The sequence below is a fragment of the Pocillopora verrucosa genome, chromosome 12, assembly GCF_036669915.1.
Source record: "Pocillopora verrucosa isolate sample1 chromosome 12, ASM3666991v2, whole genome shotgun sequence".
NCBI classification, from domain to species: domain Eukaryota; kingdom Metazoa; phylum Cnidaria; class Anthozoa; order Scleractinia; family Pocilloporidae; genus Pocillopora; species Pocillopora verrucosa.
The window spans coordinates 11,426,332-11,454,325 of record NC_089323.1 but is presented as its reverse complement, the minus strand read 5'-3'; the positions used below and the strand labels follow the sequence as shown (position 1 = coordinate 11,454,325).

Sequence of the window (27,994 nt, the reverse complement as noted above, 5' to 3'; positions counted from 1 at the left end):
TCTGCTCTTAACTTATCAGTTCTACCCTAATTTTCCGAGGTTTTGGGGCCTTGGGTCGATAGGAATCCAGGCACAGAAGACACTTAGAAGTAAAATGACTGAGCATGCTCCTCCAATTCCATCTGCTCTTGTACTCTTGGCCTCGCTTTCAAGATGTAATATTCAACCCGTGAGGTGTTTGTCAATATGATTCAAATACATCAGGTGATGCTATGCATCGTGTAAAGAGTTGATTCCAAGAAGAAGAATTTAACTCAGCAAATTTCTCTTCCGCAAAAACGTAGGAGGGGTTTGTGGCCTAGCCTTTGCGATTCGTTTGTGGATTATGAATTTCCCCTCTAGGGGAATCAAAATTGTGAGATAAAGCAACATCAGAGACCTTGGTAAGTTACTAAAGGACTTTAATCGAACTGTTTCATGGTTTCCAAGAGTGCATTGCGGTAACAAAATTATTCTCGAGTTCTTATTACCCTCTTGTTTGTTCGTTCGATTGTGGCATTTTTGTTTTGGTATGACGCTGTAGTCATTGTTTCGCAGAAATCGTGGACATATTATCAGCTGTGCATCCAAATTGTATCATTCATCGTCACCGAAGAAAGGGGGTAAATTTTGAGCCGACTATCAACGCTGACTCGTTCTCATTTTTCACAACAAAGAAGCAGTGTAGGTATTCCATCACTTTAATGTACCACAATAATATTTATATTATTCAAGCAGGCTGTTTCAATCTCCTACGTGCCTCCTACACACGTCCGAAAAACTGAAAAGGCTTTGTTGAGTTATTCCTTGGCGATTTATGGTTAGTTTTTCTAAACTTGGAGACCATTACTCGATGTTAAATTTACAAAACCTTGCGCATGGAGACAAGTTAATCGGTAGATTTTACTACATATTTCATGGTTTTTCACACAAAAACTTACGCTTCCCTTGTATCAGCATTACCCAAATCCAGTTCTGATAAAAGAGCGGCGAACAAGCAATAATCTCTCTAAAATCGTTTTTTGGACGGAACAACCTTTCGCCATACATGTTGCAATGTTTGCTCCGCGTCTCAGAGATCTGTGCGCAAACATAAGTATCCGATTACTGGCAACTTTATCGTTTAATACTTGCTTGTTTCCAATCGTCTTGGATGGCAACTGGGAAGGCGAACAAAGTCATGCCTGGATTAAAATTGTGAGACACATGCAGCGACATTACACGCATTTAGTATGTTACGAAACGACATAATAATTTGAATTGAATCATACGCAATAATTGAAGAAGAAGAAGAAGCCTTAAAACCCTTCAACACATTAAATTTGTTATCGAAACCTATGCTGTAATTTCTATGGTTTCCAAAAGCGCGTTGCGGAAACAAATTAGTAATTTCGAATTGTTTCCAACCGTTTAATTATGATGTAAAAAATCATTTTATTTCAGTTCCCGGAATGAGCTCTTTATTCCAGCAGTGAGCCGTTTTAAAAGTCATTCGGCGACGTTCTCTTGTGAATGCTGTTGGCATAACATCGAGTATGGACAGACACCTACAAAAAATTTTCAGCTTTTGGTACTTTTAGGTGCTTGAAAATCAACCTGCTATCAATAGAAGCCCTAAGCTCAGTTACATTTAAGTCGGTATAAAAGTTTCATAAAATTATTGTTATATAAAAGTTGCTTCAATTGAGTTTTAAAAGGTAGACAATATTGATGCTATATAAAATATGCTTAAAATTGATATTAACACATGTTAATATTAAATTTTATACTTTAAATTAATGTTTATACTATATATCATCATCTTGAAAAATTATTGAAAACAATATAAGCGTGGAAGTAAAAAGATCTTTTAGCAATTTACATTCTGATAGCAAGTTAATAAAGCAGATCATTATTTCTTGTTACTTTCTGGTGAATCGTATTATAAATGCCAGGAGAATGCCTAACAGTTTTTTAGAATGTTGGTCTTCATCTGCCTTGCTTGCTTTTTATTATGAATTTTGCAGCATATACATCTATAATTGGAGGACTGATACTACCTCGTGCATTCAATATGCCAGGGTTGTGCCTAAATCCTACCAGCTAGAAATATGCCAGAGGAGCACTAGTGACAAGTTTCTAAGTCGGGTGATTATCAGTAATACCAACAGTGAAGTGATGTGATTGAACCAGACATGAACATTATAATATGCTTTACATGTGATTAATACATTGTTGAGTTTAAATCAAAGAAGTTTTTCTAAATATTATGTGACTGTTTCCTTCATCCTTGTCGATCTTAAGTTTCTTGTTCAGCAGAGTTTTAGCTTAACACTGTAGCCACTAAGACCTGCGCTTGTAAAGGTAAACAAAACTTAAGAATAGTATTGCCACTATACTGCCCCTTGTCATAGTGCTTCTGGTTAGAAAGATCCCAAGATGAAGTTTCTACTGTCTTGTACCTCTAGCTGGTAGTTTCTCAGGAGGCTCAAAAAATACTACCATTAAATCTTTCTGGTTTCATTTCAGACTCTCTCTTAGGTTATAAACACCATTATGATCCTTTCCAAACTGGTTAGAACTCGTTTATTAAGATGTCGAGTGTGTCTGGTGAGTGAATTTTCTTGAATTTTTTTCATTTTATTCAATTATGTTGATAATATAGGCATTTAGGATAGGAACCAGGGCTACCTGACCCTCTTTGTAAAAAGGTTTATGAACAATATTTAGAAGATTTTAAACATTCACAGGCATCTAGAAAAGATACATGTAAAAGTTAGTGTTTATGGTTTATACTCAAGGATAGGAGAGCCTCCGTAAGTGAGGAAGCAACTATAGTAATCCATCAAACTGAGAAGTCTTGGACACGAAGACACCAGCATGCAGTCAACACTATCCTTTACCATCGAGAAAAACATTTTGGAGGAAATAACTGTATATACTCTAATCTCGACTATCACAATCCATAACCTCAGGAAACTTACAATTGCTTAAAACTTCCTGAAGACCTTTCCATTTAGTCTCTGGTGGATTAATTTTGATATTTGCCATTTCCATTCTCCACCTAGCTTGCCTTTCTTGTGTTAGCTCTGTGGGTACTTTTGATTGTGCAGTGGTTGAAGATGAATCCTACTAAGAGACATCTTTCAGGTAAAAAAATGTCTTTGGTTAAGACTGCAATCCTTCTGAAAGCAGGAGAACACTGCAGTTTTAATTATTTGTCAGAATAGGGAAATAAAAAAAGAAGTTCCATTTTTGGTGCCTCTCTTTTTTGGTTTCACATGTTGCTCCATAGTGAGTTATGCAATAGGGCAGGCAAACCCACAGGCTAAATCCACAAATTTTGTGCATAGGGTGTTATTGAAGTCAGGTCTTACAAAAACTTTACTTACAACCTTTACACCCTAACACTAGTGAGCATGTTCTCCATGCTGTTCGCTGTACATTTCCTAAGATGCTGATAAGAAGAATTTGTTAAACAATCAAGAGCTTCTTTAGTTGGTGATCATTCCCTTTATTCTTGTGACCTTAATCTGTGATTCATGGGTGATGTTGTAAGGAGAATTTAGGTGTTAGTCACTCCTAGGGGTACAAAGGGTTAAAACAGAAGTTCTAGTGAATGTGAAAACCATAAAAGCCTTTGCAAATAAATTTTCAATCTTCAGAACCAATAGATTGATGTTAAATTTGTGTTGCAGAAACCTTTCCCAGCCATGAAAACTTATCTGGTATGGAAGAAAATGGAATCAAGTGCAAGCCTCACAGGTAGAAAGACGCATAATTAATGCTTTACTTCAGTGTTAAGGCTTAATTATATATCCAGCCATCAAGCTGTGTGAACACATTAACCAGAGTCTGGAGACAGACCTCGTTATGTGACCCTCAGTGTCACATGAAAAAGTTGCTACTGACTTGGAAACGTTACCCAAGGACAAGGTTAATTATCTTATAACTTTTGCTTCCTTGTTAAGTGAGAGTGTAAGGATTTGTTCCTCAGGAAAAGTGTTGTTTTCTTAGAAAGGTATGGTAATAAATTTGAAGACAGTGGTTTACAGCACAACCTCACCTGAAAATTAATTCTTTTTTAGGCCAGACAAAAGTGGCCAAGAACAAATTCTTAAATTTTATGGACGTCTAGGACAGTTGGAGGAGCCAAAGTGTGACGATACACATCACCCAGAGATCTGTTCATACCAGTTAACCAAGTTAATGGAACATCATGTGTCTTGTGATGTGAAATTGTGTGGGTCTTCAGAGATTCAAATGGCTTCTGTGAATCCACAAATGGGAAAAGCTGTTGATGACTGGGAAGCATTGCCAAAGGAAAAAGTTACTTATAAAGTACAGGAGGCAGTGAAAACAAACCTGGAAAATGGATTTAATTTCTTGTTCCTTAAATGTGGGAACATTTATCAAGCCTTGAGTTTTCCTCCCATCTTTAAGGAAAATGAAAATGCTGAAGGCAGAAGTGCTATAAATGTAAATATTATTATGTTGGACTCTATCTCAAGACCACACTTCTATCGAACTATGCGAAAAGCCACAGAAGCTTTGAAGAAGATTAGTGAAGATCCTAAAATCAAGTCCACATATTTGGACTTTGAACTTGTTCAAAGCATTGGTCAACAGACTTTTGAAAACTTGAGACCATTCTTCAGCGGTGTTCTGAAAGGTGTGTTTGCAAAATTTTTCACTGTTTATAATTTATTAGTGATTGCTTGTTTACAGTTTGCTTGGTGAAAAAGTTTGCCATAAGTGAAAAAGGTTCGAGTAGTAAGGGCCAATTAAAAGGAGTTTGTCAACATAAGTAGCCATTAAATTTAAATATTCTGGACTAACATTAGTTGTGGATCATGAGTTCTGATCATCTGATGAAAGGTAGAAGTCTTGAAAAGAATCAACTGTTGCTCAAAGCTACTATTTCAACAACCTTAGTAGAAGTTATCATCAAAGTCAGATGACTCAATGATTATGTCTGCTCAGGTTCTCAAAATATTTTCAACTCCCTGCTATCAACAACAGTCCTTTTTCAGAACCACTCTTACCCAGACTTATAAACCACATGACCAGTGCTATTGAAAATTATACTCGGTTTCTTACTTGTCTTAAACCTGATTAAAGTCGACCACAGGTAAATTATTAGGATTGCCACTACTGCTGCTACTGCTAGTGCTACTGCTGCTGTTGCTACCAATATTAATACCAAGATTAATCTTTTTTTGGTAAATTTATCAGATGACAATGAAGTCAGTGTCTCTGCAAGCAATAAAAATGCTCCTTTGGGTGTGGAAGTGCTATATGGGGCTGTAAAAAAGTGGGGCTATCAGACACTCTTTCAAGAGGACCTTTGCTGGTATGATATATGGGGAAGTGCATTAACAGATAATGAAAGGAGAAAAATTCCTAAAACAAATTCTGAATTTAGAGAGAGGTGAGTAACGTGTAGAATCATAGTTATTAATTTGTTTAAAGTCAATAAGGGCATTCTTCTCTCTTTCAAAAAAGAAAGAAAGGTCCAGTTTCACCAGCCAAGTAGCCCCAAACCGCAGAAGCTGATCCCCATATTGTTATCATGAAGCGTCAAGGACTATTGCTTCTTCATACAGATGGGCCACTAGTCCATTATAGGTAAACCCCAGCTGGTTTCCTGACAGTTTCTTGCTCAAGGTATTGAAATTATAGGGAGGAGAAAAGCACTACGAGAGTAAAAATCATACCATCCATATCCCAGTTAACCAAAGTTTCCAGTAAGACATCTTTCCATCATGAGTAGATATGATGAGCAATGAACAAGAACTGCTTTATAAGTATAACATGTAATGAATAAGGAATTCTGGTCTGCAAAATATTCACAACAATGTCAATTAGATAAGAATAGGTGAATAATTGGATATTGACCCCTTAACTCCCAAAATCTGATTGCTAATTCTCCCCTCTTGCTGCTACACATTTCCTTTAAGTTACAAGAATTTGGTGTTAGATAGAGATAACAACCTCTACCTGATATATTTGAATATTCTCATTACCTGTTTGCTGGATAGTGCATAAATATAATAGGGAGAACTTACATGTTAATCACCTCTGGAAGTTAAAGAGTTAACTTTAACTTAACATTTTTTGTCGCTAATGCACTATTATTGTCAGAGTGGTAATTAGTGTTAACTATTTCAAATCAGGTGGAAAGAATTTCAGGAAAAGATGGCAAAGAAAATGGTTGACCATTTTGGGATTACACATTTTTCCTGCACGGTGTTGAACAGAATTGGAAGGACCAATCACTATGACAATCCTCAGAAAATTTGTCTTAATGGGCAGTTTTACAGTTGGTACTTCTTTGACTACATAAGAAAGGTGTATACTGCCTTAGAAAACAACAGAAAAGCCAAACCATTGGTCTCATACATGCATTTCAACACGGGACATGAGATGACAGGGAAACGAATGATCAACATGGATGCCAGCATGGCAAAGTTTTTCACAGATATGGCCTTGTTTCCAAACACTTTGACCGTGATTTTTTCAGACCATGGTCACAAAATGACTCCATTCAGTTACACTGAAGAGGGAAGGAGAGAGTTATTTGATCCAGCCTTCTTCATGATTGTCCCTGATGGTGTTAAAGAGAAACTGGGTCCAGAAAGGATGGAAGCTTTGGTAACAAACCAAAAGCGCATCTTTATGTTGTATGATGTTCACGAAGCACTCATGAGTTTGCATGATTCTCAAGAGAAGGACTCTAGGGATTATTCAGTTTCAGGGATATTTTCAGAGATTTCGGCCAACCGCACTTGTGCAGACTTGTACATGCTTCCCTTGACAAGATGCAAATGTGAAGGTTTTGATGAAGAAATTCCTTTAAAGGATAATGCAGACGATCAGATGTGGTTAGCAGAATTTGCTCTGGGACATATCAATGATGCTATTCAAAAACAACACATGAGTGGTAAGATGTGCAGTGTTATTTGTTCTCTGTTAATTCTGCTTTTAATTGGCAGTGAAAGTAAAGTACTGCTTCTGAAACAAAAGCCCAATGAAGTTTTGATCAAATTGTAGAAAGCTAGGGTGAGTTGAGGCAGGGTGGGGTGAGGGAAAGTTAGGTGAGGGAATAAAAGAGATGAGTTCTGTGGGTTAGGCAGGGTTTGATTATACTGGTTGGGATGAGGTTTGGTACAGTAGGACTGGTAGGGTGGGTACTGTTACACACTGTAGTTGAGATGAGGGTGGAACAGGATAGATGTGATAAGGTGGGTTGATAGAGAGAAGATGCATAAGATAAAATGGAGTCAGGTTAGGCTTCTGAAACAAAAACAAGGTGAAGTTATTTGAGGCGAGATGTAATGTGGTGAAGATGAGTGAGGAAAGATTAGGTGAGGTGTGTTGGGTTGAAGTGACAAGTAGTGAGGAGAGGTGAGGAAATATTATTAAAGCTGTCGTGGTTTGAAGTGACTGAAATGAGCTGACCTGAGGTAAGGAAAGATCATTTGAGGTGTGTTGGGGTAAGATGAACCAGACCTTAACCCTAACCCTATGGGGAACTGCTGTGAGATGATACTCCTGACTCTAAGAAACGAAGTCCATTTAATTTCCTTTTTATTTATTTTTCACTCATTTTCGTCAGGAAATGGTGATTCAAAGAATAACTATGGCTATGGAAACTGCCAGCGCTTGGTTGGAAAATCATTTGAGAAGGTTTTCAAACGATTCCGTGGAGAATACATCTTGACCACGATGGACATTCACGTGATCCCTCCAGCCGGATTCACAGAGGATGAAGTTTATCGAGTCTCTGTCAGACAGTTTGCCAAACCACAACAAGGAGTATTTTTTCTCAGTTCTGTCCGGGTAACAATGTATAACAAGTTTGCCTTGTGTGCAGATAAGTCCGTGGATATTAAGCTCTGCGCATGCTCCAAAGAGCAAACCGCAGACGCCGAGATGAAAGAAGTGTTGTTTGACAATGGAGTTCCTCGCGAAATGTTTGGTTCGGACACAATTGTGAGAGACTTGGATTCAAACTGTTTGTTATTCTTGCGACGGAATCATGGGACGTTTTCATTTGGGTTAGAAGTTGCAAATGTTTGCACAAATCGAACTTATAAATTTGAACTAACAGGCTCAATGGATCAAAGGATATTTTCCAAGACTTTGCCCATTGGGCTGGAATTATTCCCAAAGACGTTTAGTTTTTTGACTTCTGTCAACAAATACCTCTCAAAAGTAAACGAGCCGTTAGGATTGAAAGCAAGTGTGAAAGTTAAGAAGGATGGATCAAACACCTTTACTGATTTGGGGATTTTCAGTGTTACATGACAGTAAATATAGTTTTCAAACCGTGAGAAAATTATTCCTCCGGACAAGACAAGGGAAACTTCATCTGTACATAAAGATCTTAAACACTTCAATTCTGTGTATTTACATTTTCTTTTAGCCAACTTTATGCTATTTGATTTATGAACTTGTTTGTTATTTTTTGTGACAAAGCCATTGTTGTTACTCGAATGACAAAGCGCTGTCTATACTAATGAGATTTTTTTGCTCGTTGCAGTCGCTAGTGTAGAAATTCCTCGTTACGCAATTTTTAGCTGACCGGAAATGGATGTTTGGAGGTCAAAAATGTTATGAAAATAGGGAAATACAGACACTTAGAGTAAGAGGTAAACTTACCTTACTGTTACATGAATCTGTTTACAATCTCGTAGTAATTTGGATCAGCCTGAACACAGCGGTCAAGCGTAGGACATGCGCGATGGGATTACGTTTGACCGGCCGCCAATTTCCCGTACAAAATTTCTAAAGCGGAATATATCTCTGTCTTGCAAAGAAAGAAAATTGAGACGTTCATATTAATCGGTAATGTCCTTCGCTACCAGTATGAGAAAAAAAAAATAGGGAAAAGGAAAAAGTTGAGAGTTTTTCGAACTTACAGCTCATTCAAGTACGTCTTTTTGTCATTTAATTTGAATTTCTGTTTTGAAATGTTTTGACATCCGACCCACACAAACACTCCCTATGTGTTCTCGGGTTTTCTAAATATCCATAGAGATAATTTAATTTCACCACGAAATATGCAAAATATATATACTTGCAATATGCAAAAATATATGCGAAATATGCAAATAATATATACTTGCATTGAAAGTCTCTTGGCTACTTTGTACAGGAACATATTTATAATCGCTCGTTGCGTCCCAACTAACTTTTTCTTGATCATCCTCATTTAATGTTGCGCGTTGAATACCAACTAACTTTGCTACTCGCTTGTTCCTTAAATATACCAGATAGTTATCTTCAGTTCTTGTCATTCTTTCACATTTTTGTATTAGATCAGAAGACAAATCCGACATTAAAGTGAAACCTTTCGCATACTTGTTGCCATACATTAACTGCTTACTTGGCTTGTCTTCAAAACATTTACCTTTAAGTTCCTGTTTCATTCCACGTAAGTTCGTAAGATCGTCGTAAAAGTCTTTTCCTTCCCTTTCGATCCTTTTCTAAAGAGTTGGTTAAAGTGTTCGTACAGCAACACGTCGGCTTTGTTCCACCGTTTGATGTTCTCTTACGTATCATCTGATATGTCAGTAGCTTTTTCCTTGTCAAGCCGTTCGTTTGTTTTTACAAAAAGTACATCGTCCAATTCCCAGCATAGTAATCTCTTCATAAGAACCACAGAATCGTCAAAATAGTCTGCGATTAAAACCAAATCAAACTCTTCTTCCAAGAATTCAACGTACTCTTTAATGGCTTTGGAATTGGACTTGGAATCCAAACCTAGCTCAAACATTTGCGGATTTCTGGCTAAAACAGAACTTCCGCTTTTTCTGAGCATATTAAATCCTATTCCATTCTTTAGAAAGGCTTTCAATGATTCAGATGGATCTGTCCCAAAACCGAATACAGTTCCGATTTGCGTGTAGTTAAAAATCGACTCAAACTGTTCGACCGGGTTTCTGACGATTGTCACATATTTGCTGGCGTCTTTTGGAAACAAATAGTTGATGGCTTTCTTATTGAATCTTGTGTGACTGCAAAGAAAATTTGGTCGCGTTCCATCGAAAGCGAGAGCTTGTCCAATGCAGAATCGCGTCGGCCATCCAATCAGAGTGTCCGAGCCAAGAACAAAGGAAAGATCTCGCCATCACGAAAGAAAATGTTCGAAATTATGCTTGAACCTGCTTTGTGTGCTTTGAGAAAAACAACATAGTGTTCCGAGGATCAATTGGTGGCTGCTTCTGTCCTTGATTGTTCTGAAAAAAGAAAGAAAAAAATTTGTCTTGTTAGAAGTTTTGGCAGGTGTAAGTATCACTAATTACTGTATTATCCAACTGCACCACGTAGAATGCAAATAACGCGTGAATCAAGTACAGATATTTTCCCACTTTTTATGAAATGCGCATGAAATAAAGCAGTTGGACAATAGATAATTTTGACTCGCCCTGCGGGCGATACGACACAACTCGTGAAAATACCCAGCGATACTACACACCAAAGTTCTAATAAATATATGTATTTATCTTGGTATTGTGTTGTTTCTTACGAGCTTGGAATTTAGTTCAACTATTAACTTACATAAACGACCCGTTGTCATTTAGCGTCGGGGGGGGGGGGGGGCGGGGGTAGGACTTACTAAACTACCCCACTTTAACCTCTGATGGTAACGACTTACCCTTCCCCCAGTTAGCATTCTTGCCAATCAACTGTGAAGTAACAAAGTCTCAAACCTCTCTTTACCCAATCTGGGAGATACGTTCAACCTTTTAACTCCTGCAATTTTAAGGCCTTGAGTATTCTTGTTACCTGTTTGCTGGATACTGTATGGATGGTACAGGGAGAACTTACTTGTAAATCACTTCTGAGAGCTAAGGGTTAAACAGTTAGGAGCTACTCTGGTGGGCATTTTGTCGACTAAAAGAATGACTAACTTTGTGTCCCTGACCATGTTAGTAACAAATAGCAGCAGCCAAAGGCCATTAAAGCACATTGACATGTCACTTGTCCCTATAATATCCACACATTTTCCAGCAAGCAGGTAATGAGAATACTCAAACTTATCAGGTAGAAGTTTATCAATAAAATTCAAGTAATAATTTGTGTATGACTCTATGAGTCCTTGCACTCTTACCTTGTACTTGTATTTGTTCAAGCGTTGGTAGTGAAGGAAATAATCGCAGCTGAATCGCTGTTGTGATTAGTAACACAACTGAGAGGAAGATGATAAACATCTGTTTACAAAACAAAAAGAAAAACATACCATCTCATATCAACCACTGTGTATCTCTTGGATTCCATGATCATAAAAGTTTTTTATTGTGATGCAAAATATCTCATGTTCACAGATGTGCCAAAATCATCCAACATTCATCAGCTGTTCCTTGGTACACAACTTACACATGTGTAACAATAATTACATTGTTACCTACACTTAAAGAACTTTGTTAGTTATGAAAATAAGTTACTTCCCTAATCTACATTACCAGTTGCCTTTGTTAGAAAATTTTGGAACAGTCAAGCTCAGTTGCCTCAAACACTGTCAGAGACTTTCAGTTCACATTATTTTTAGTAGAAATTTCATGCCTTAGACAAACAAATTAAACACCTAGTTAATCGTTCTTGCGATACAACGAATACATCGGACAGACCAAACGTCAGTTTGGTACACGTTTGAAAGAGCATCAAAAAGCGACTTTCCTTTCCAAAAAGGAAACTTCAGCTTTATCGGAGCACACATGCCTAACTAACCGTATAATTGGGTGGGATAATTCTAAAATTATCACTTCCAATCGGCGTTTTCACCATCGCCTTTGTTTTCTGTCAGAAAAGAGGCAGCTAACTAGTGATCATATAAAAGGACCTCTTGTTGCAGCGTTTAGATCACCCCTGATGAAGGCACTAGACAGGTGTGTCGAAACATTGGGTCTATGAACTGTAACTTCTTCGGTTACATTCATTTAATCTGTAAACCAGAGTAGCATCAAGCCATGTCTGATTGTCCACCTGGTTGCCGTGTGAACTTTAATATAAAGGAGCCTCTACTTGGCACTCATCTTTGAATGTACTTTTCATCGGTTGATCGCTCGTGTGTAAATTTATTTCTTTTGTGGGCTGTTTTGCCTAATATAACATTTCTAAAGATAGGTTTTGTTGTGGTTCAGTGAGAAAACGAGAACAGCGTGAGTGTTGTAAATGAAAAGAAATTTGTTGGCGCCGTGAAGTTAAAAGAAGGGACGACAGTTGACATCTTGACTGGTACAAACAAGTGTCGAGTGGCCATTTATAAAGCTACGATTTTGAACGTTTGCGATGAGTAAAAATTGCGATATTCGTTACGTAATCAAAATTTTTCAAAGAATAGATATAACGGCTTGAAGGTAAAATTTCCACACAGTCCCATACTACATTATGCATTCAGTTCCTGGATAGAGAAAATTTTGACAGAAACAAGACATTGCCATACTATTGTAAAACAAATTTGCTTTCCCAATGGGGCTGTGCGGGAACCTTAGCAGGCTTGAATTAAGATTACCTAATGCTCGGCGCAACTGAAACTAGAATAAATCTGAGAATCGAATCGGTCACTTGCATGCTGCAGTTTCTTAAGCTTGTACTTTACAATGAAATAAATTTATCAGTAAGGTTTCAAGATTACTTTAGTCACGTTTAGGAACATTCAAGATTCATAATACAAACAGTGATTAAACAAACCTTATTACATAGAGAAGCCCTCCTAGCTAAAAACAAAATACTGTATTCAGCCCCTTTTTAGTAAAATCTTTGGGAGACATGTACTAACTCCAATATAAAAGTCATTCAATATAGCAGAGAATTCCCAATCCCAGTGCAATTTGTTAAATTGAGATTCCAATGGATGCCCTTTTCCTTATAGCTATCTAAGGCCTTGGCTGAGCTTTTAATATATATTTATTGTGGGCCAAAACAAAAAGTCCCGGCACTACAAACTTTACTCACGGCAAAACAAAATTAACTCACAGCAAAACAAAATTAAGTCACGGCAAAACAAAATTAACTCACGGCAAAACAAAGAAAACGAGTTGGTCAGCGGTTGGTCAGCGGTTCTTATTTGCATCCGAAAGGGTATGTCGCGTAACAGTAACACACTGAATATAAGAGATCCTCTCAGCTAAGAACACCACTGAACTAGTTGTTGAAATTAGACCTGAAAAAAATTTTTCAGGCCCGCACGGGGAAAAAAGTAGCACTAGTTCAGTAGTACTAGTTCAGTAGTGTTCTTAGCTGCAAGGATCTCTTATGTTTATTTCTTTACCGCAGTGAAAATATATGAATTTCATATATCTAAAATCATTAGTAACACACTGCTCGCTCGAAAAACCGCCATTTTTCGAGCTCACGATGTTTTGCTCCGCCTGTGGTTCTGTAGTAGATGAAGATGCAAACTTATGTAAAAGCCGTGGTAGAGGTACGTTTCTTAATTTAAAGTATTCGTATTTGCATTTCTTTTAGTTCTAAATAACGATAGGCGTGAGAAGACACTGCTACAAATTAGCTGATTAGCACGTGTCTGGAATAAGATTATGCATATGGCCTGTGTGTAAAAAGAAAACATTCATAATGTATAGGCCTTGATGAAATAAGGATTTTTCAATAGCTGGAAAATAATGTACGCCTGTAAACAGTCAGAGAGCACGAGATTAAAGGCCAAAACATTCCAGATTATTTCCGAAATGATTTATCTTGAGTTTTATTGATTTTAAATAGACTTAAGGAAATAATACTGTTTAAAGTAAAGTTTCCTGAATTCTCTGAATACTAGAGGTGTAAGCTACATTATTTTGCTTCATTGTCTTTTTTTCCACCTTTTGACCACTGGGTACTATTGCGCAATTTTTTCCATTTTGTGGCGGAGGGAAAAAAGGCGACAAAAAAACAAAGGACTGGGCTACCACAGGTATCCCGGTAGAAAAAAAAAAGGGAAGGCGTTTTATGTTGACCAATCACAGAGCGAAGTAATGTAAATACTGTAATTCTACCCACTCCATTTTTTACGACTTTTCCATTGCTTTTCACCGAAGTTTGTCGAGTCACGAACGTGTACGTTGAGCGTGGAAGGCGCTCGGGTATTTTCTTTCTGGGAATTATCAGTGCTTCAGATTTATACCAGTTGAAAGAACCTTTTCTTAGGGCTTTCTGAAAGCCCTGAAACTTCTGGCAGAATGACTCCGAGAAAGCGGATGTGGATGGTAAGTTTTTTGCAAAGTTTAGCTCAAAATAGACAATACAAGGTAGCCATGTACGTTCTTGATTGGACTTGATGCCCAGAGAAGGTTCTTTCAAATCTCTTGAAAGTATCAGATAATCGGTTGAAAATTTTAAGCGATCCTAGAAATGATATCGGTTTTCTAGTTGATATATCTGAACGTGTGCGTACGCGAAAATTGTGATGTTCTTAACACTTCGAAAATTGAGTTAATTGCGGCTCGTGTCACGTTAAAAATAGCTGCTGAATTTCCCAAGAAACATCGTGCAAATCGATTTAGGGTAATCGTTGTGAGCTTAAAAATGGCAAGCTATTGATTTGATACTATTAAAGAAGAGTTCTCCGCCTGTGCCCACCATTAGTCGGTGGATAATGTGATCGATAATTCAGAGTGAATGCTGTCAGCCATGCGTATATTTCTAAAGTTCCCACAAAAGACCACATTTAAACATAATGTGAGCAATAACCGGCTGGTAACGAATGTCATTCGAATCTAAACTTATTTTGGTTTGTTGGTGGACGAACTTTCTGAGCTTGTGCATTAGTACTTAGACATCTTTAGTTCGAAAGTATCCGTGGAAAGAAGGCCCAAATTTGGATCAAAGTGCGAAAGCTACATGAATTACGGAATCGCTTCAAATTCTCATCAAACAAGTGATGGTTTCAGGAATTTTGAAAGAACCTTTCTGTGAAAATTAAATTTATGGCTGCATGGCGTTAAGGTTCCTCTAGGACCGCGCCCGTTTGCAGTCGTTTGCAGGCGTTTGCAATGTGTTAGTTAGAACCTTCATCTATCCAACTCATCAAAGATTCAACCCATCGCTAACATAGGTTTTGTGAACTTGTCACGAGATCGAAAATGTTTTTTTTCGTTTACTAAGATCCAAAATTCTTACTACAATAATAATTTGATCGCGATTCTTCAAGAAGAATCAAGCTTCTCGCGACGAAACTAGTAGAGAATTCTGGTAAGAATGCTTTCCATCTGAATATCTTGAGACGAATCTCTATTTCAGAAACTCTTGCCACATGGTCGGGAATTCTTTCCTCAAGAACGAGAATTCTTTATATCAGGCAATGAAGTATTATAGTTATCCTGGAAAGAATGTTTAATTGAAAATATTATGCAGGGAATTCATATGAGAAGAAGCAGAAACCTTGTCGAGGATTCTTATAACTGGACTTTTATTAGGTAACCTTTCACCGCCAGTAGCTTTGATCTGTACGCCTAAAGAGCTGATGCAGTTTTTTCAGCCTTGCTACCTTACACCAGTGGAGTATAGACATACATGAATGATTCACTAGGAAGACGAAACCGCGATAATTTTCATCCACATTTCCGTTGAAAATTTGCATCACGATTAGAAACGTGAGTGTTTAAATATGCAGTTAACAGCCAGCTGAATACATTTTCCTTGTTAAGGAACAAACAGTTCTGCTGAGCAACGTTATAGGTAGCTTTGGACATAAATGCAGCTCATGGAAAATTCATTCGGCCTTCAAAGTATCAGTGATAGACTTTCATCGCATATTGGCAATTTCGATTACTTGGACAATAAAAACCTGTTTGTCGTACCTTTGTTTTGCGCTGCGAAGTTAGGCGTGCAAATTCTTTAAATTTAATGCAAATTTGTGGATGCGAGATAAGAATGTAATTAAAAACCTCCGAAGAATATTCCCAGGCGTTTGCGTTTCTTATTCCGCTCGGTGTTTTACTTCAGTATTAACCTGAGATAAATCGTTGGGTATCATGGTCAACTTAATCTACGCTGGGCTTCTTGTTGGCTGACAAGGGATGCTTAAGAAATTTTGTTTTGCTGTGACGTGTTTTTATTTATTGGAAAAATGGCGTAGTCTTCCTTACTTTGAAACAAATTAAGAGCAAGTAAAATTCTCAAGTTCGTTTTAAGTTTAATCTTTAAGAGAAACTAGGAATATCCATAAATTTCAATCAAAGAACGGAGTCTACATTTTACCCCTGTTCTGCGGTCTTCGTCTGAATTTTACGCTCGGTCTGCGGTTTGCAGTCTGTGTCTTACGCTGACAGGATTTGGTACAATTCATTTAGAACTTCAAAGTTAATTTATTGGGAGTCCAAGAGATTGATCTGCCTAAGCAGAGACCTGCTCTTTAAATGGCTAAACTCTGTATCTGACTTTTTAATGCTATGGGTGCAAATGTTTACACTTAACGACATTCATACTGCACACAGAAATTCTCTTCGATTAGCCTGAATCGCTCGAGAAGATGTCATGTCACATCGACGGGAAATTAATCAAGCAAACCCAACAGCCGTTGGTATCAATAATGGCGATCTTTAAATACTGATATCTTGGATCACCTAACCCCAAAAGCTCAGGAGCTATTATTTAAAGCCAAAAACTTTAAGAACAGGTAAAGCTATGCTTATTGCTGGGCAGAGAACCAAGCCATCTACCTATGGAAAACTGAAAACTGGGAATTTTAAGCAAAAATTTGAGGCTACTTATATAAAATAAATACTAAAAATTAAAAAAATCCCAGCTAAAATTCAAGTATTCAATGAAATTTATCTACAAGCCTAATTAAGGTTTAGGTGTAAAATATTTTGATTGTATTATTAATGTTATGATGGAATTTGATTTATTTTTCTTTTCTTAAAAACATCATATGAATTAATTTTTGGATAAAACTCTTGTGTGTAAACATTCAAATGTAAGTGATCAAGCAGCCCTTTCATTTTTTACTCTGTTTTTGTTGATTCTACACATTGAAATTCAAAGATTTCTTCTCAAATTTTGACCTAGCACTCTTGGGAGTGAAGGGGTTAATTACAGTTAAATAGAATTGATATTTTGATTAAAATCTTGTTGTAACTGTTACAATAAATTAGAATGAAGTTATCTTAAGCTGCAGACTTAGCTGCTGATCGTCTTTTTTTCCTGGGCTCACAGCTTTCCCTGTTGGCCTTGAATGAGGTTGTTTACAAGAAGCTTGACTATTTTATATCTGGATTCCATGACATCTGAATTTGAAAAAATATACATATACATATATATAAATATATATTAAAAGCTCAGCCAACGCCTTAGATAGCTATAAGGAAAAGGACATTCATTGGAATCTCAATTTAACAAATTGCACTGGGATTGGGAAATCTCTGCTATATTGAATTACTTTTATATTGGAGTTAGTACATCTCTCCCTTAGATTTTACTAAAAAAGGGCTGAATACAGTATTTTGTTTTTAGCTAGGAGGGCTTCTTTATGTAATAAGGTTTGTTTAATCACTGTTTGTATTATGAATCTTGAATGTTCCCAAAATGTGACTAAAGTAATCTTGAAACCTTACTGATAAATTTATTTCTTTGTAAAGCACAACCTTAAGAAACTGCAGCATGCAAGTGACCGATTCGATTCTCAGATTTATTTTATTTTTTTATTAACGAATATCGCAATTTTTACTCATCACAAACGTTCAAAATCGTACCTTTATAAATGGCCACTCGACACTTGTTTGTACCAGTCAAGATGTCAACTGTCGTCCCTTCTTTTAACTTCACGGCGCCAACGAATTTCTTTTCATTTACAACACTCACACTGTTCTCGTTTTCTCACTGAACCACAACAAAACTTATCTTTAGAAATGTTATATTAGGCAAAACAGTCCACAAAAGAAATAACTTTACACACGAGCGATCAACCGATGAAAAGTACATTCAAAGATGAGTGCCAAGTAGAGGCTCCTTTATATTAAAGTTCACACGCCAACCAGGTGGACAATCAGACATGGCTTGATGCTACTCTGGTTTACAGATTAAATGAATGTAACCGAAGAAGTTACAGTTCATAGACCCAACGTTTGGACACTCCTGTCTAGTGCCTTCATCAGGGGTGATCTAAACGCTGCAACAAGAGGTCCTTTTATATGATCACTAATTAGCTGCCTCTTTTCTGACAGAAAACAAAGGCGATGGTGATAACGCCGATTGGTGGTGATAATTTTAGAATTATCCCACCCAATTATACGGTTAGTTAGGCATGTGTGCTCCGATAAAGCTGAAGTTTCCTTTTTGCAAAAGAAAACGGCTTTTTATGCTCTTGTAAACGTGTACCAAACTGACGTTTGGTCTGTCCGATGTATTCGTTGTATCGAAAGCAGAGCAAAAAAACTGAAAAATAAAACAGCAACAACAATCATGAAAAAAGAACGATTAACTAGGTGTTTAATTTGTTTGTCTAAGGCATGAAATTTCTATTAAAAATTATGTGAACTGAAAGTCTCTGACAGTGTTTGAGGCAACTGAGCTTGACTGTTCCAAGGTTTTCTAACAAAGGCAACTGGTAATGTAGATTAGGGAAGTAACTTATTTTCATAACTAACAAAGTTCTTTAAGTGTAGGTAACAATGTAATTATTGTTACACATGTGTTAGTTGTGTACCAAGGAACAGCTGATGAATGTTGGATGATTTTGGCACATCTGTGAACATGAGATATTTTGCATCACAATAAAAACTTTTATGATCATGGAATCCAAGAGATACACAGTGGTTGATATGAGATGGTATGTTTTTCTTTTTGTTTTGTAAACAGATGTTTATCATCTTCCTCTCAGTTGTGTTACTAATCGCAACAGCGATTCAGTTGCGATTATTTCCTTCACTGCCAACGCTTGTACAAATACAAGTACAAGGTAAGAGTGCTAGGACTCATAGAGCCATACACAAATTATTACTTGAATTTTATTGATAAACCCAAATGTCTATAATATTTTTTTATTATGGCGATGTTGTTCAAAGTTTTTGGTAAGCTTTGAAAATTGAATGTTATTGTGTAGGCTGAATAAAGAATTTGGGAGTTTCACGTACACTTTACGATTAACCCTTTAACATTTTATTTCAGATTGCTAATTCTCCCCTCTAGCTGGTGCACATTTTAATTAGTTCTAAGAATTTGGTTTTAGATCAAGATAAAAACTTCTAACTGATAAGTTTGAGTATTGTTATTACCTGCTTGCTGGATAATGTGTGGATATTATGAGGACAAGTGACATGTTAATGTGCTTTAATGGCCTTTGGCTGCTGCTATTTGTTACTAACATGGTCAGGGACACAAAGTTAGTCATTCTTTTAGTCGACAAAATGCCCACCAGAGTAGCTCCTAACTGTTTAACCCTTAGCTCTCAGAAGTGATTTACAAGTAAGTTCTCCCTGTACTATTCATACAATATCCAGCAAACAGGTAACTAGAATACTCAAAGTTTGCAGCTCGAGAAGTCAACATGGCGGGCAACCATAAAGTCAAACTCTCAAAGCACACCACCTCTGCTTTGCCCTATTAGCTATTGGCTTATCGCTACTCTTGTCGAGTGGTAATGTTGAGCGAAACCCTGGTCCTGAATCAATTTCTCAGAATAGAAATTTCAAGCTGAGTACGGTCAAAGGCTTAAGAATTTGTCATTTGAATGCGCGAACTCTTGTCGACAAGATCGATGAGATGCGGGGTTTTTGCGAGACCCACCGACCGCACGTTCTGTCCCTGAACGAAACAGTGACAGCGACAGTGAAGTTCAGCTTACCGGCTACTTACTTGTACGAAGAGATCAAACCCGCCGAAATGGTGGTGTTCTCATTTACGTTTCCTCGAACCTCGATTTCAAGGTTATTCAAGAGTTTGAAAATGATCAACCCGATATTCCTGTTTTCTCGTCACCACATTCCCACCAATGGCGTTGCTCCACTTTCTGCACGTAAACCCCCACGCAACCCACAATTCCTCTAACCGCTCTGACGAAGGGCTAACGCTCGAAACGACAGCTTTTTTACCCTTTACGGTGGCTAATTTACGTTTTCAATCCAGTTGTTAACACTAAATTACCTGCTATACTCTCCCACCGACGCAGCACCACAGTTTCTTTAGAAAACTTACCCCTTTATTCATTTGTCATTTATTTGCTGCGACCACTAACTCTTGCCTTGAAATTTTTCTATCCACAGATCTCACAGTAACGGACCATGCCAAGCTTGAAGAGACTTACCAAGGAGATACGCCAGGAAATCGTAAGTTACCTTTTTCCTTTCCCCCCTATTAGTAAAGATCTAGCATTCCGTTTAGCCGTTCTCATTTTCGCCAAAACTAGGTTTTGTAGTCACATCCATTTCATCGGCCGTTGCCTTCATTCCAAAGTTATTCCTAAGGGTTTTCTCTCCAGTTTCCACACATCTTCTTTTTTTCATTCGAATCAATATCGTCACCATATTCAGTGCGCCCAAAATTCTTTTTCACGTAATATTATGAGAATCACAATCAAAGCTATGTGGCAAAAACGTAACAAACCCAGCGAACAAATTCTACATTGCCGCTCTGAACTTTCAAAAATCTGTCCAGCTGTTTTTTTTTTTGCACAATCCATTCGTGCCAAAATTCAGGATGCCAATTCTAAACTTTTTAAACATTTGCACCAAATTAAGGCCAAAAAACTAGACCAACTTATCGGCCCTCAAGTTACTAACGACTCATCGCCTGAAAACCTCAAAACTGTAGTTACCATTCCAGAAAATTTACTACTTTCCGATTCAGAAAAATCAGTTCTTAGCAAGGGCTTAAATTTTGTTCCCATATCACAAAAAACCGACGAATTTTCAGTTAAGCAAGACGTTGAAAAATTCCTTCGCCGCGTTCAGTTGAAAGCCTTTTTTCATGACAAAGAGGATGATTCTAACACCTCGAACAAAGATACTTTCCAAACACTCCAGATTTGAAAGTCTAAATGGACTCCCCCAGAGGGCCAGTTCTCATCTTTAGATTTTTTCCTCAAAAAGTGTCGCCACGATATCAACAAACTTAAATTCAATCGTTACACCAAATTTTCCAATCTTTCTTCGGAAGAGTGGTTGGCACTAAAAAGACTAAAAAGTCTAAAAAAACGCAAAGACATTGTCATTAAGGCGGCCGACAAAGGTGGTGCAGTTGTTGTTTGGCGGGCCAACCTCTACCAAAAAGAAGCTTTGCGGCAACTTTCTGACACCTCCTTTTATGCTAAAGTCGACAAAGATCTCACTTTAACCAAAACATCGTCAAAAATACGATTAACGATCTTATAGCTAAACAAGAATTGCCGGCCACTGCTAAAAATCTCATCATTACCACTCCTAGAACTTCATGTATTTACTTTTTACCTAAAATCCACAAACCTAACAACCCAGGTCGACCCATCGTTTCTGCCTGCAGTTGTCCCACCGAACTTATTTCCAGCTATTTAGACAAAATTATAGCACCTATCGTCAAAACTTTGCCGTCTTACATTAAGGACAGCCAACACGCACTTGAAATTTTCGTGACTTTAGTTTCCTCGATCAAAACAAACTTATTTCACCATGGATATAACATCTCTTTACACTGTCATTCCCAATGACGAAGGTCTCCGGGCCCTCAAACATTTTTATCGATCAACGCACTGTTAAGCAACCTAGCTCTGAAACACTACTCCGTCTGGCCGAATTAGTACTCACAGTCAATTGCTTTTCATTCGGTGGTAACTACTACAAACAAACTAATGGTGTGGCCATGGGTACTAAAATGGGACTCAGCTACGCCAATCTTTTTGTAGGTTTTATCGAACATCAATTTTTTAGCCAATACCAAGGCCCAAAACCTGAACTCTACGGCCGCTACATTGACGATTGCATCGGCGCTACCTCCTCTACCAAAGAGGAACTCACTCAATTTATAACCGCTGTCAATTCCTTTCATACGGCTCTTAAATATACCTGGGAAATTTCCGACACTTCTTTGGCTTTTCTAGACATCAAAATTTCAATTGAAGGCAACGGCTTATGTACTAGTGTTTACTACAAACCTACAGATTCACATAGTTACTTGTTGTATTCATCTTCACATCCATCACACGTCAATAACTCCATACCTTTTTCACAGTTTCTCAGACTTTGTCGTTTATGTGGTGACGACTCTGATTTTTCCGAAAAATCAGAGGCAATGTGCCAGTTTTTCGATAAACGTGGCTATCCTGTTTCTGTCGTTCAAGCGGGCTACCACCGTGCCCAACAAATCGATCGACAAGCAGCACTACAAACGGCCGAGAAGGAGAACACTGACCGCATTACATTTACTTTTACATTTCACCCTCACAACCACGCAGTTAAATCTATCATTCTTAAAAATTTTCAATGACTCCAAAACGATTCAGAGACTGGCACTATCTTTTCGCAACCCCCACTCATTTCATTCAAACGTGACAAAAACATAGGCAACTTTTTCGTCAGGAGTTCATTTCAAACCAATGACTAATCTGGAACTTTTAGATGCGCTCGCTCACGATGCAAAACTTGTCCTTTCATTCATAACGTAGAGAAAATATCGGGACCAACACTTCTGGAGTGTCGCAAGGGTCCATCCTCGGACCCCTGTTATTCATTGTCTACATTAATGATTTACCACGTTGTGTCAAACACTTTTCTGTAAATATGTACGGTGACGACACAGTTTTATATCTTGCTGGCCCAACAGTAGACAATTTAACTTTTTACATTAACCAAGATCTTCAGTGTCTATCTGAATGGCTAGAAGACAACAATCTTGTTCTCAATGTTTCAAAAACTAAGTGTGTACTATTTACATCTCGAAGGCATAAAGAGCGCGATTGTATTTTAAATCTTAATCTTCTTGGAAAGTCTATATCTTGCGAAACTACTTTTAAATACCTAGACGTGGTGTTCGACAATTTTATGACTTGGAAGGCTCACGCGGACTATGTGTGTAAAAAGGTGGCGTCAAGAGTTAGTATTCTGGGCCGTATTAGAAGTTTCGTCACAAAAGAGGCAGCAACACTTGTTCATAATGCTTTAATTCTTCCCTTATTTGATTACTGTGACATTGCCTGGAGTAACCTTCTACAGCAAGATATAGATCGACTACAGCGCTTACAAAATAGATCTGCACGGATTATTACACGTTGCTCTCGCTCATCTGAAGCAATAGAGCAGCTGCAATGGCCGACTCTTTCCAGTAGACGCTATTACCACAAGGCTAAACTCGTTTTTCTCTGTCTTCACTCATTAGTTCCTAGTTACTTTTCATCATATTTTACCAGATTTTCGAATGTTCACCATTATTCCACAAGGCAAAGTATGAGGCTATCCCTACCAAAAGTAAAACAAAATTTTGGGAAAAGGACTTTTTTTCTTACTGGCGCAGAAACTTTTAATAAACTCCCTCTAAATATTGTGAAGAGTGAAAACATTAAAACGTTCTGCCGCCGAGCAAGACATTTCTTTTTATCTTAACTTTGATATTTTATCTACTATTTTAGGTCTTAATTGTGTTTTGGCTTTTTAGTCTTTGGCTGTTAATGTAGTTTTAAAATTCTGGTCATGTATATATATAATTGAGAATTTTGATGTAAATTATTTTTAAGAAACAGGGCCCCTATGGATACCAGCCTTAGAGCTGAATGGGCTACCCTATGTGAATAAACTTTTACTTTACTTTACTTTACTTCAAGGCGTTCAAATTGCAGGAGTTAAAAGGTTGAACTTATCTCCCAGATTGGGTAAAAAGGGGTTTGAGACTTGGTTACTTCACAGTTGATTGGCAAGAATTCTAAGCAAGAATTAAAATGATGGCATCTGTGAACAAATGTTTGGCACATTTGAGGCCATTTATCCAAACGTCGGGTAACTCTTTGGAGTCTCAAAATGCGGCCAGTACCATCACTACATGTATACTTTTTATTGGCGGAGACACAATTACCCAATCTGGCTGGACCATACTTCTTCTCTCACCTTAAATGGACTAGTGTCCCTTCCAGAGGAACCAGCAGCACTCTTAGTCACTTAAACTGAGAAACAAGTCTTTATCTATTGCCTGGGGGAGGGGGGAATAGAGGCGGGTCAGTCGTTACCATCAGAGGTTAAAGTGGGGTAGTATAGTAAATCGACTGCTGCCAAGAAAGGCAGGGGGATCAGATAAAATTTATCCTGACACAACCAAACTCCTCCCCCCTCTTCCCTTCCTCCCCTTCCTCCCCTCCTTTTCCCCCTTTCCCCCCTTCCTCCTACCCCCTGCCCCTCCCCCCCCCGGCGCTAAATGACGACGGGTCGTTTATGTAAGTTACTAGTTGAACTAAATTCCAAGCTCGTAAGATACAACACAATACCAAGATAAATACATATATTTATTAGAAGTTTGGTGTGTAGTATCGCTGGGTATTTTTACGAGTTGTGCCGTATCGCCCGCAGGGCGAGTCAAAATTATCTATTGTCCAACTGCCCTATTTCATGCGCATTTCATAAAAAGTGGGAAAATATCTGTACTTGATTCGCGCGTTATTTGCATTCTACGTAGTGCAGTTGGATAATACAGTAATTAGTGATACTTACACCTACCAAAACTTCTAACAAGACAATTTTTTTTCTTTTTTTTTCAGAACAATCAAGGACAGAAGCAGCCACCAATTGTTCCTCGGAACACTACGTTCTTTTTCTCAAAACACACAAATCAGGTTCAAGCACAATTTCGAACATTTTCTTTCGTTATGGCGATTCTCGAGATCTTTCCTTTGTTCTTGGCTCGGACACTCTGATTGGATGGCCGACGCGATTCCGCATTGGACAAGCTCTTGCTTTCGATGGAACGCGACCAAATTTTCTTTGCGGTCACACAAGATTCAATAAGAAAGCCATCAACTATTTGTTTCCAAAAGACGCCAGCAAATATGTGATAATCGTCAGAAACCCAGTCGAACAGTTTGAGTCGATTTTTAACTACATGCAAATCGGAACTGTGTTCGGTTTTGGGACAGATCCATCTGAATCATTGAAAGCCTTTCTAAAGAATGGAATAGGATTTAATATGCTCAGAAAAAGCGGAAGTTCTGTTTTAGCCAGAAATCCGCAAATGTTTGATCTGGGTTTGGATTTCAAGTTTTATCAGGATGCCAAAGCCATTAAAGAGTACGTTGAATTCTTGGAAGAAGAGTTTGATTTGGTTTTAATCGCAGACTATTTTGACGAATCTGTGGTTCTTATGAAGAGATTACTATGCTGGGAATTGGACGATGTACTTTTTGTAAAAACAAACGAACGGCTTGGCAAGGACAAAGCTACTGAAATATCAGATGGTACGAAAGAGAACATCAAACGGTGGAACAAAGCCGACGTGTTGCTGTACGAACACTTTAACCAAACTCTTTGGCAAAGAATCGAAAGGGAAGGAAAAGACTTTTACTACGATCTTACGAACTTTCGTCGAATGAAACAGGAACTTAAAAGTAAATGTTTTGAAGACAAGCCAAGTAAGCAGTTAATATATGGCAACAAGTATGCGAAAGGTTTCACTTTAAGGTCGGATTTGTCTTCTGATCTAAAACAAAAATGTGAAAGAATGACAAGAACTGAAAATGACTATCTGGCATATTTAAGGAAGAAGCGAGTAGCAAAATTAGTCGGTATTCATAGCGCAACACCAAATGAGGATGATGAAGAAAAAGTTAGTTGGGACGCGGCCAGCGATTATAAATATGTTCCTGTCTAAAGTAGCCAATTACATAAGACTTTCAACGCAAGTTATATATTTCGCATATTTTGCAGTGAATTAAATTGTCTCTGTGGATATTTAGAAAACCCGAGAAAGGAGTGTTTGTGTGGGTCGGATGTCTAAATATTCACATTTACTAATAGTACATGTCCTACATCATTCATCCTAACAGTCACGTACAATCATGCGTAACAAATGCAATATTTAATCACACATAACGAAAGAAACACTGCGGAGACACAAACCTGAGAAAATAAAAAAATTATTTATTTACCATGTGAAAACAACACTAGAGGAAAAATCACAGTCATCAAGGCGGGGAAGAAATTGCAAATTGTGCAAAATATCTTGTTTAGAGGGAGAACTTCTTTTAAAATTTGTAGTTTCACTCCGTGATGCGTAAAACCAGTGGTATAAAGCATCATGAAAACCTAAGCAGGCAGGAATTATAGATATAATTTTTTCAATTTGAAAAGAGAAACATATATGGAAATTTGCAAGTGCTGCCGCAAAGACATGCAACGCCTTGTCCGGCACAAGGCGCTTATGAATGCATGTACAAATATATATATATATGGAAGTGAAGTGCGTTGACAAAGTAAAATTTAGAAATTAGACGTAATTAGTTGGTAGGGGAATTGATTGTTCTGGAGATATCTGTCCGTCATCCTCTGATGTTTTTGCCAAGTGGCAAAGTTTATTCCTTTTCTCATTGAAAAACCACGGTTTTTACTTAAAATGTTTGTCGATGACAGGTGTTCGTTACATAGTAAACAAAAATTTACCAATCGTGACATCCAAGATTCCGCCGGCTTTTACACAAAACTTTATTCTAGTTGATCTTTAAAAGGGGTCAGGAAATGGAGGCTTTTCAAAGAGTCAGTCGACCGGGAATCCCAAGGAACTTAAGCAGCGCCTTTGCGTGCGTTCTTGACCTCCTGATTCTGTGTTTAAAGCTGCCTGCAAGGCCGTTATGGCCCTAATTGGAATAATTATCATAAATCGAGGTATCCAACAAGAAAAAGGGGTTGGTTTGTAACCATAAGCTTCTCAAGCATAATTTCTATATATTTCCTTGGATAAACTATCTTAAAATACTCCAGATCACTTGGTAGCCTCTCAATCTTTGAGCCCAATATTTCAAAGAGTTTTTCTTTGACTTTATCTTGGTTTTCCTTTCAAATGTTCATGGGCTGATCGGTAACATGTGGAGAAAATCGCTTGCCAGGGTCGAGGATTTGCCTTCAGTTTTACAACCGTTAACAATAACTTATTTCCAGGTCTCTCCCAGTTCTCTCAAGCATCTGGAGAAATGATACTAGAAACACGGAGGTGTTTAGTGTGTTTTTCATTTGTGAGTAAAAATTACAATAATAATCGGTATTCGTGTTAAAAAATGTCCCAAATTAGCCTCAAATGTTGCTTATGTTATATCATATAGGCATTTCACTCTAACCCTATCCCAGCAGACCTAATCCTCAGTCAAAATGTGAGTAACGTTAATCTTAAAAGTTGCTTTTGTATTTTCAACATGTCATTGATATTCATACTGTCACTATTAAACTGTGTTAAGTACTATATATGGGCTCAAATGGGCTTCCATCACATGTTCAGTTCCCCTTTTTCATGCATTAGACTAGACCCCGTGAGCAAGGTAACTGGGATACCTGGATGGTAATGGATCCTTGGGATCAAGTGTAGTGACACTACGGGTGTCGGACTGGTATACCAAATCACGTTGAACTGAGTTTCTAGGGGCTTCGTTATTAGCTTGAACTTGTGATATAATCTTATCTTTGTCTGCAGGATCCAGTGTTTTATACCATTTTGCTCTGCCAGACAAAAGTTTTTCTTTTTCCTCAGGATTCAATGACTTATACCAATCTGCTCTTTTTTTGTTTTTGTGCAGAATTGAGCGAGTTAAACCATTCTGCTCTCTTTTGTTTTTGTGCAGTATCCAGTGATTTATACCAAATTGCTCTGCTAGACAAAAGAGTTTGTTTTTCTGCAGAACCAAGTGATTTATACCATTCTGCTGATTGGAAAAAAGCTATTCTTTTCCTTCGGGACCCAGTGATTTATACCATTGAGCTCTGTTAGATAAAAGCGTTTTTTCTTCTGCAAGATCCAGTGACTTCTACCAATATATTGCTTTATCAGACAAAACTTTTTTTTTCATGGCAGGTTCCATTTGTGCATAGCTTTCTTTTTTCCTTTTTGCATGTAGTTCTTTCCTATGAGACTTAAGTCTTGACATCACCCTTTGTCTTCC

The 27,994-nt window shown here is 37.7% G+C and overlaps 2 protein-coding genes and 1 pseudogene across 5 annotated transcripts; 2 read left to right on the top strand and 1 right to left on the bottom strand.

The window, feature by feature from the left end:
• Window positions 1-165: 165 nt before the first annotated feature.
• Window positions 166-9,276, top strand: LOC131781313 (uncharacterized). Of its 3 annotated transcripts, XM_059097961.2 has the most exons (10): window positions 166-383; window positions 538-663; window positions 1,986-2,106; window positions 2,488-2,568; window positions 3,027-3,108; window positions 3,657-3,723; window positions 4,047-4,630; window positions 5,194-5,389; window positions 6,135-6,901; window positions 7,577-9,276. In XM_059097961.2, exons 4-10 carry the CDS (start codon window positions 2,515-2,517, stop codon window positions 8,266-8,268), a joined length of 2,442 nt encoding a protein of 813 aa, XP_058953944.2. In that variant the 5' UTR covers window positions 166-383; window positions 538-663; window positions 1,986-2,106; window positions 2,488-2,514; the 3' UTR covers window positions 8,269-9,276. The 3 variants fall into 3 exon arrangements, with proteins under 3 accessions (XP_058953944.2, XP_058953946.2, XP_066015563.1); XM_059097963.2 differs by lacking the exon at window positions 1,986-2,106; XM_066159466.1 differs by lacking the exons at window positions 166-383; window positions 538-663; window positions 1,986-2,106 and having other exon boundaries at window positions 2,128-2,568.
• LOC131781355 (galactose-3-O-sulfotransferase 3-like) lies at window positions 8,711-10,170 on the bottom strand (annotated as a pseudogene).
• Window positions 10,171-13,995: 3,825 nt separating this feature from the next.
• Window positions 13,996-27,103, top strand: LOC131781316 (galactose-3-O-sulfotransferase 2-like). Of its 2 annotated transcripts, none has more exons than XM_059097968.2 (4): window positions 13,996-14,171; window positions 18,763-18,862; window positions 20,166-20,228; window positions 24,614-27,103. In XM_059097968.2, the coding sequence occupies exons 1-4, from the start codon at window positions 14,145-14,147 to the stop codon at window positions 25,717-25,719; spliced, it is 1,296 nt and encodes a 431-aa protein (XP_058953951.2). In that variant the 5' UTR covers window positions 13,996-14,144; the 3' UTR covers window positions 25,720-27,103. The 2 variants fall into 2 exon arrangements, with proteins under 2 accessions (XP_058953951.2, XP_066015325.1); XM_066159228.1 differs by lacking the exon at window positions 13,996-14,171 and adding an exon at window positions 18,134-18,197.
• The last annotated feature ends 891 nt before the right edge of the window (window positions 27,104-27,994 follow it).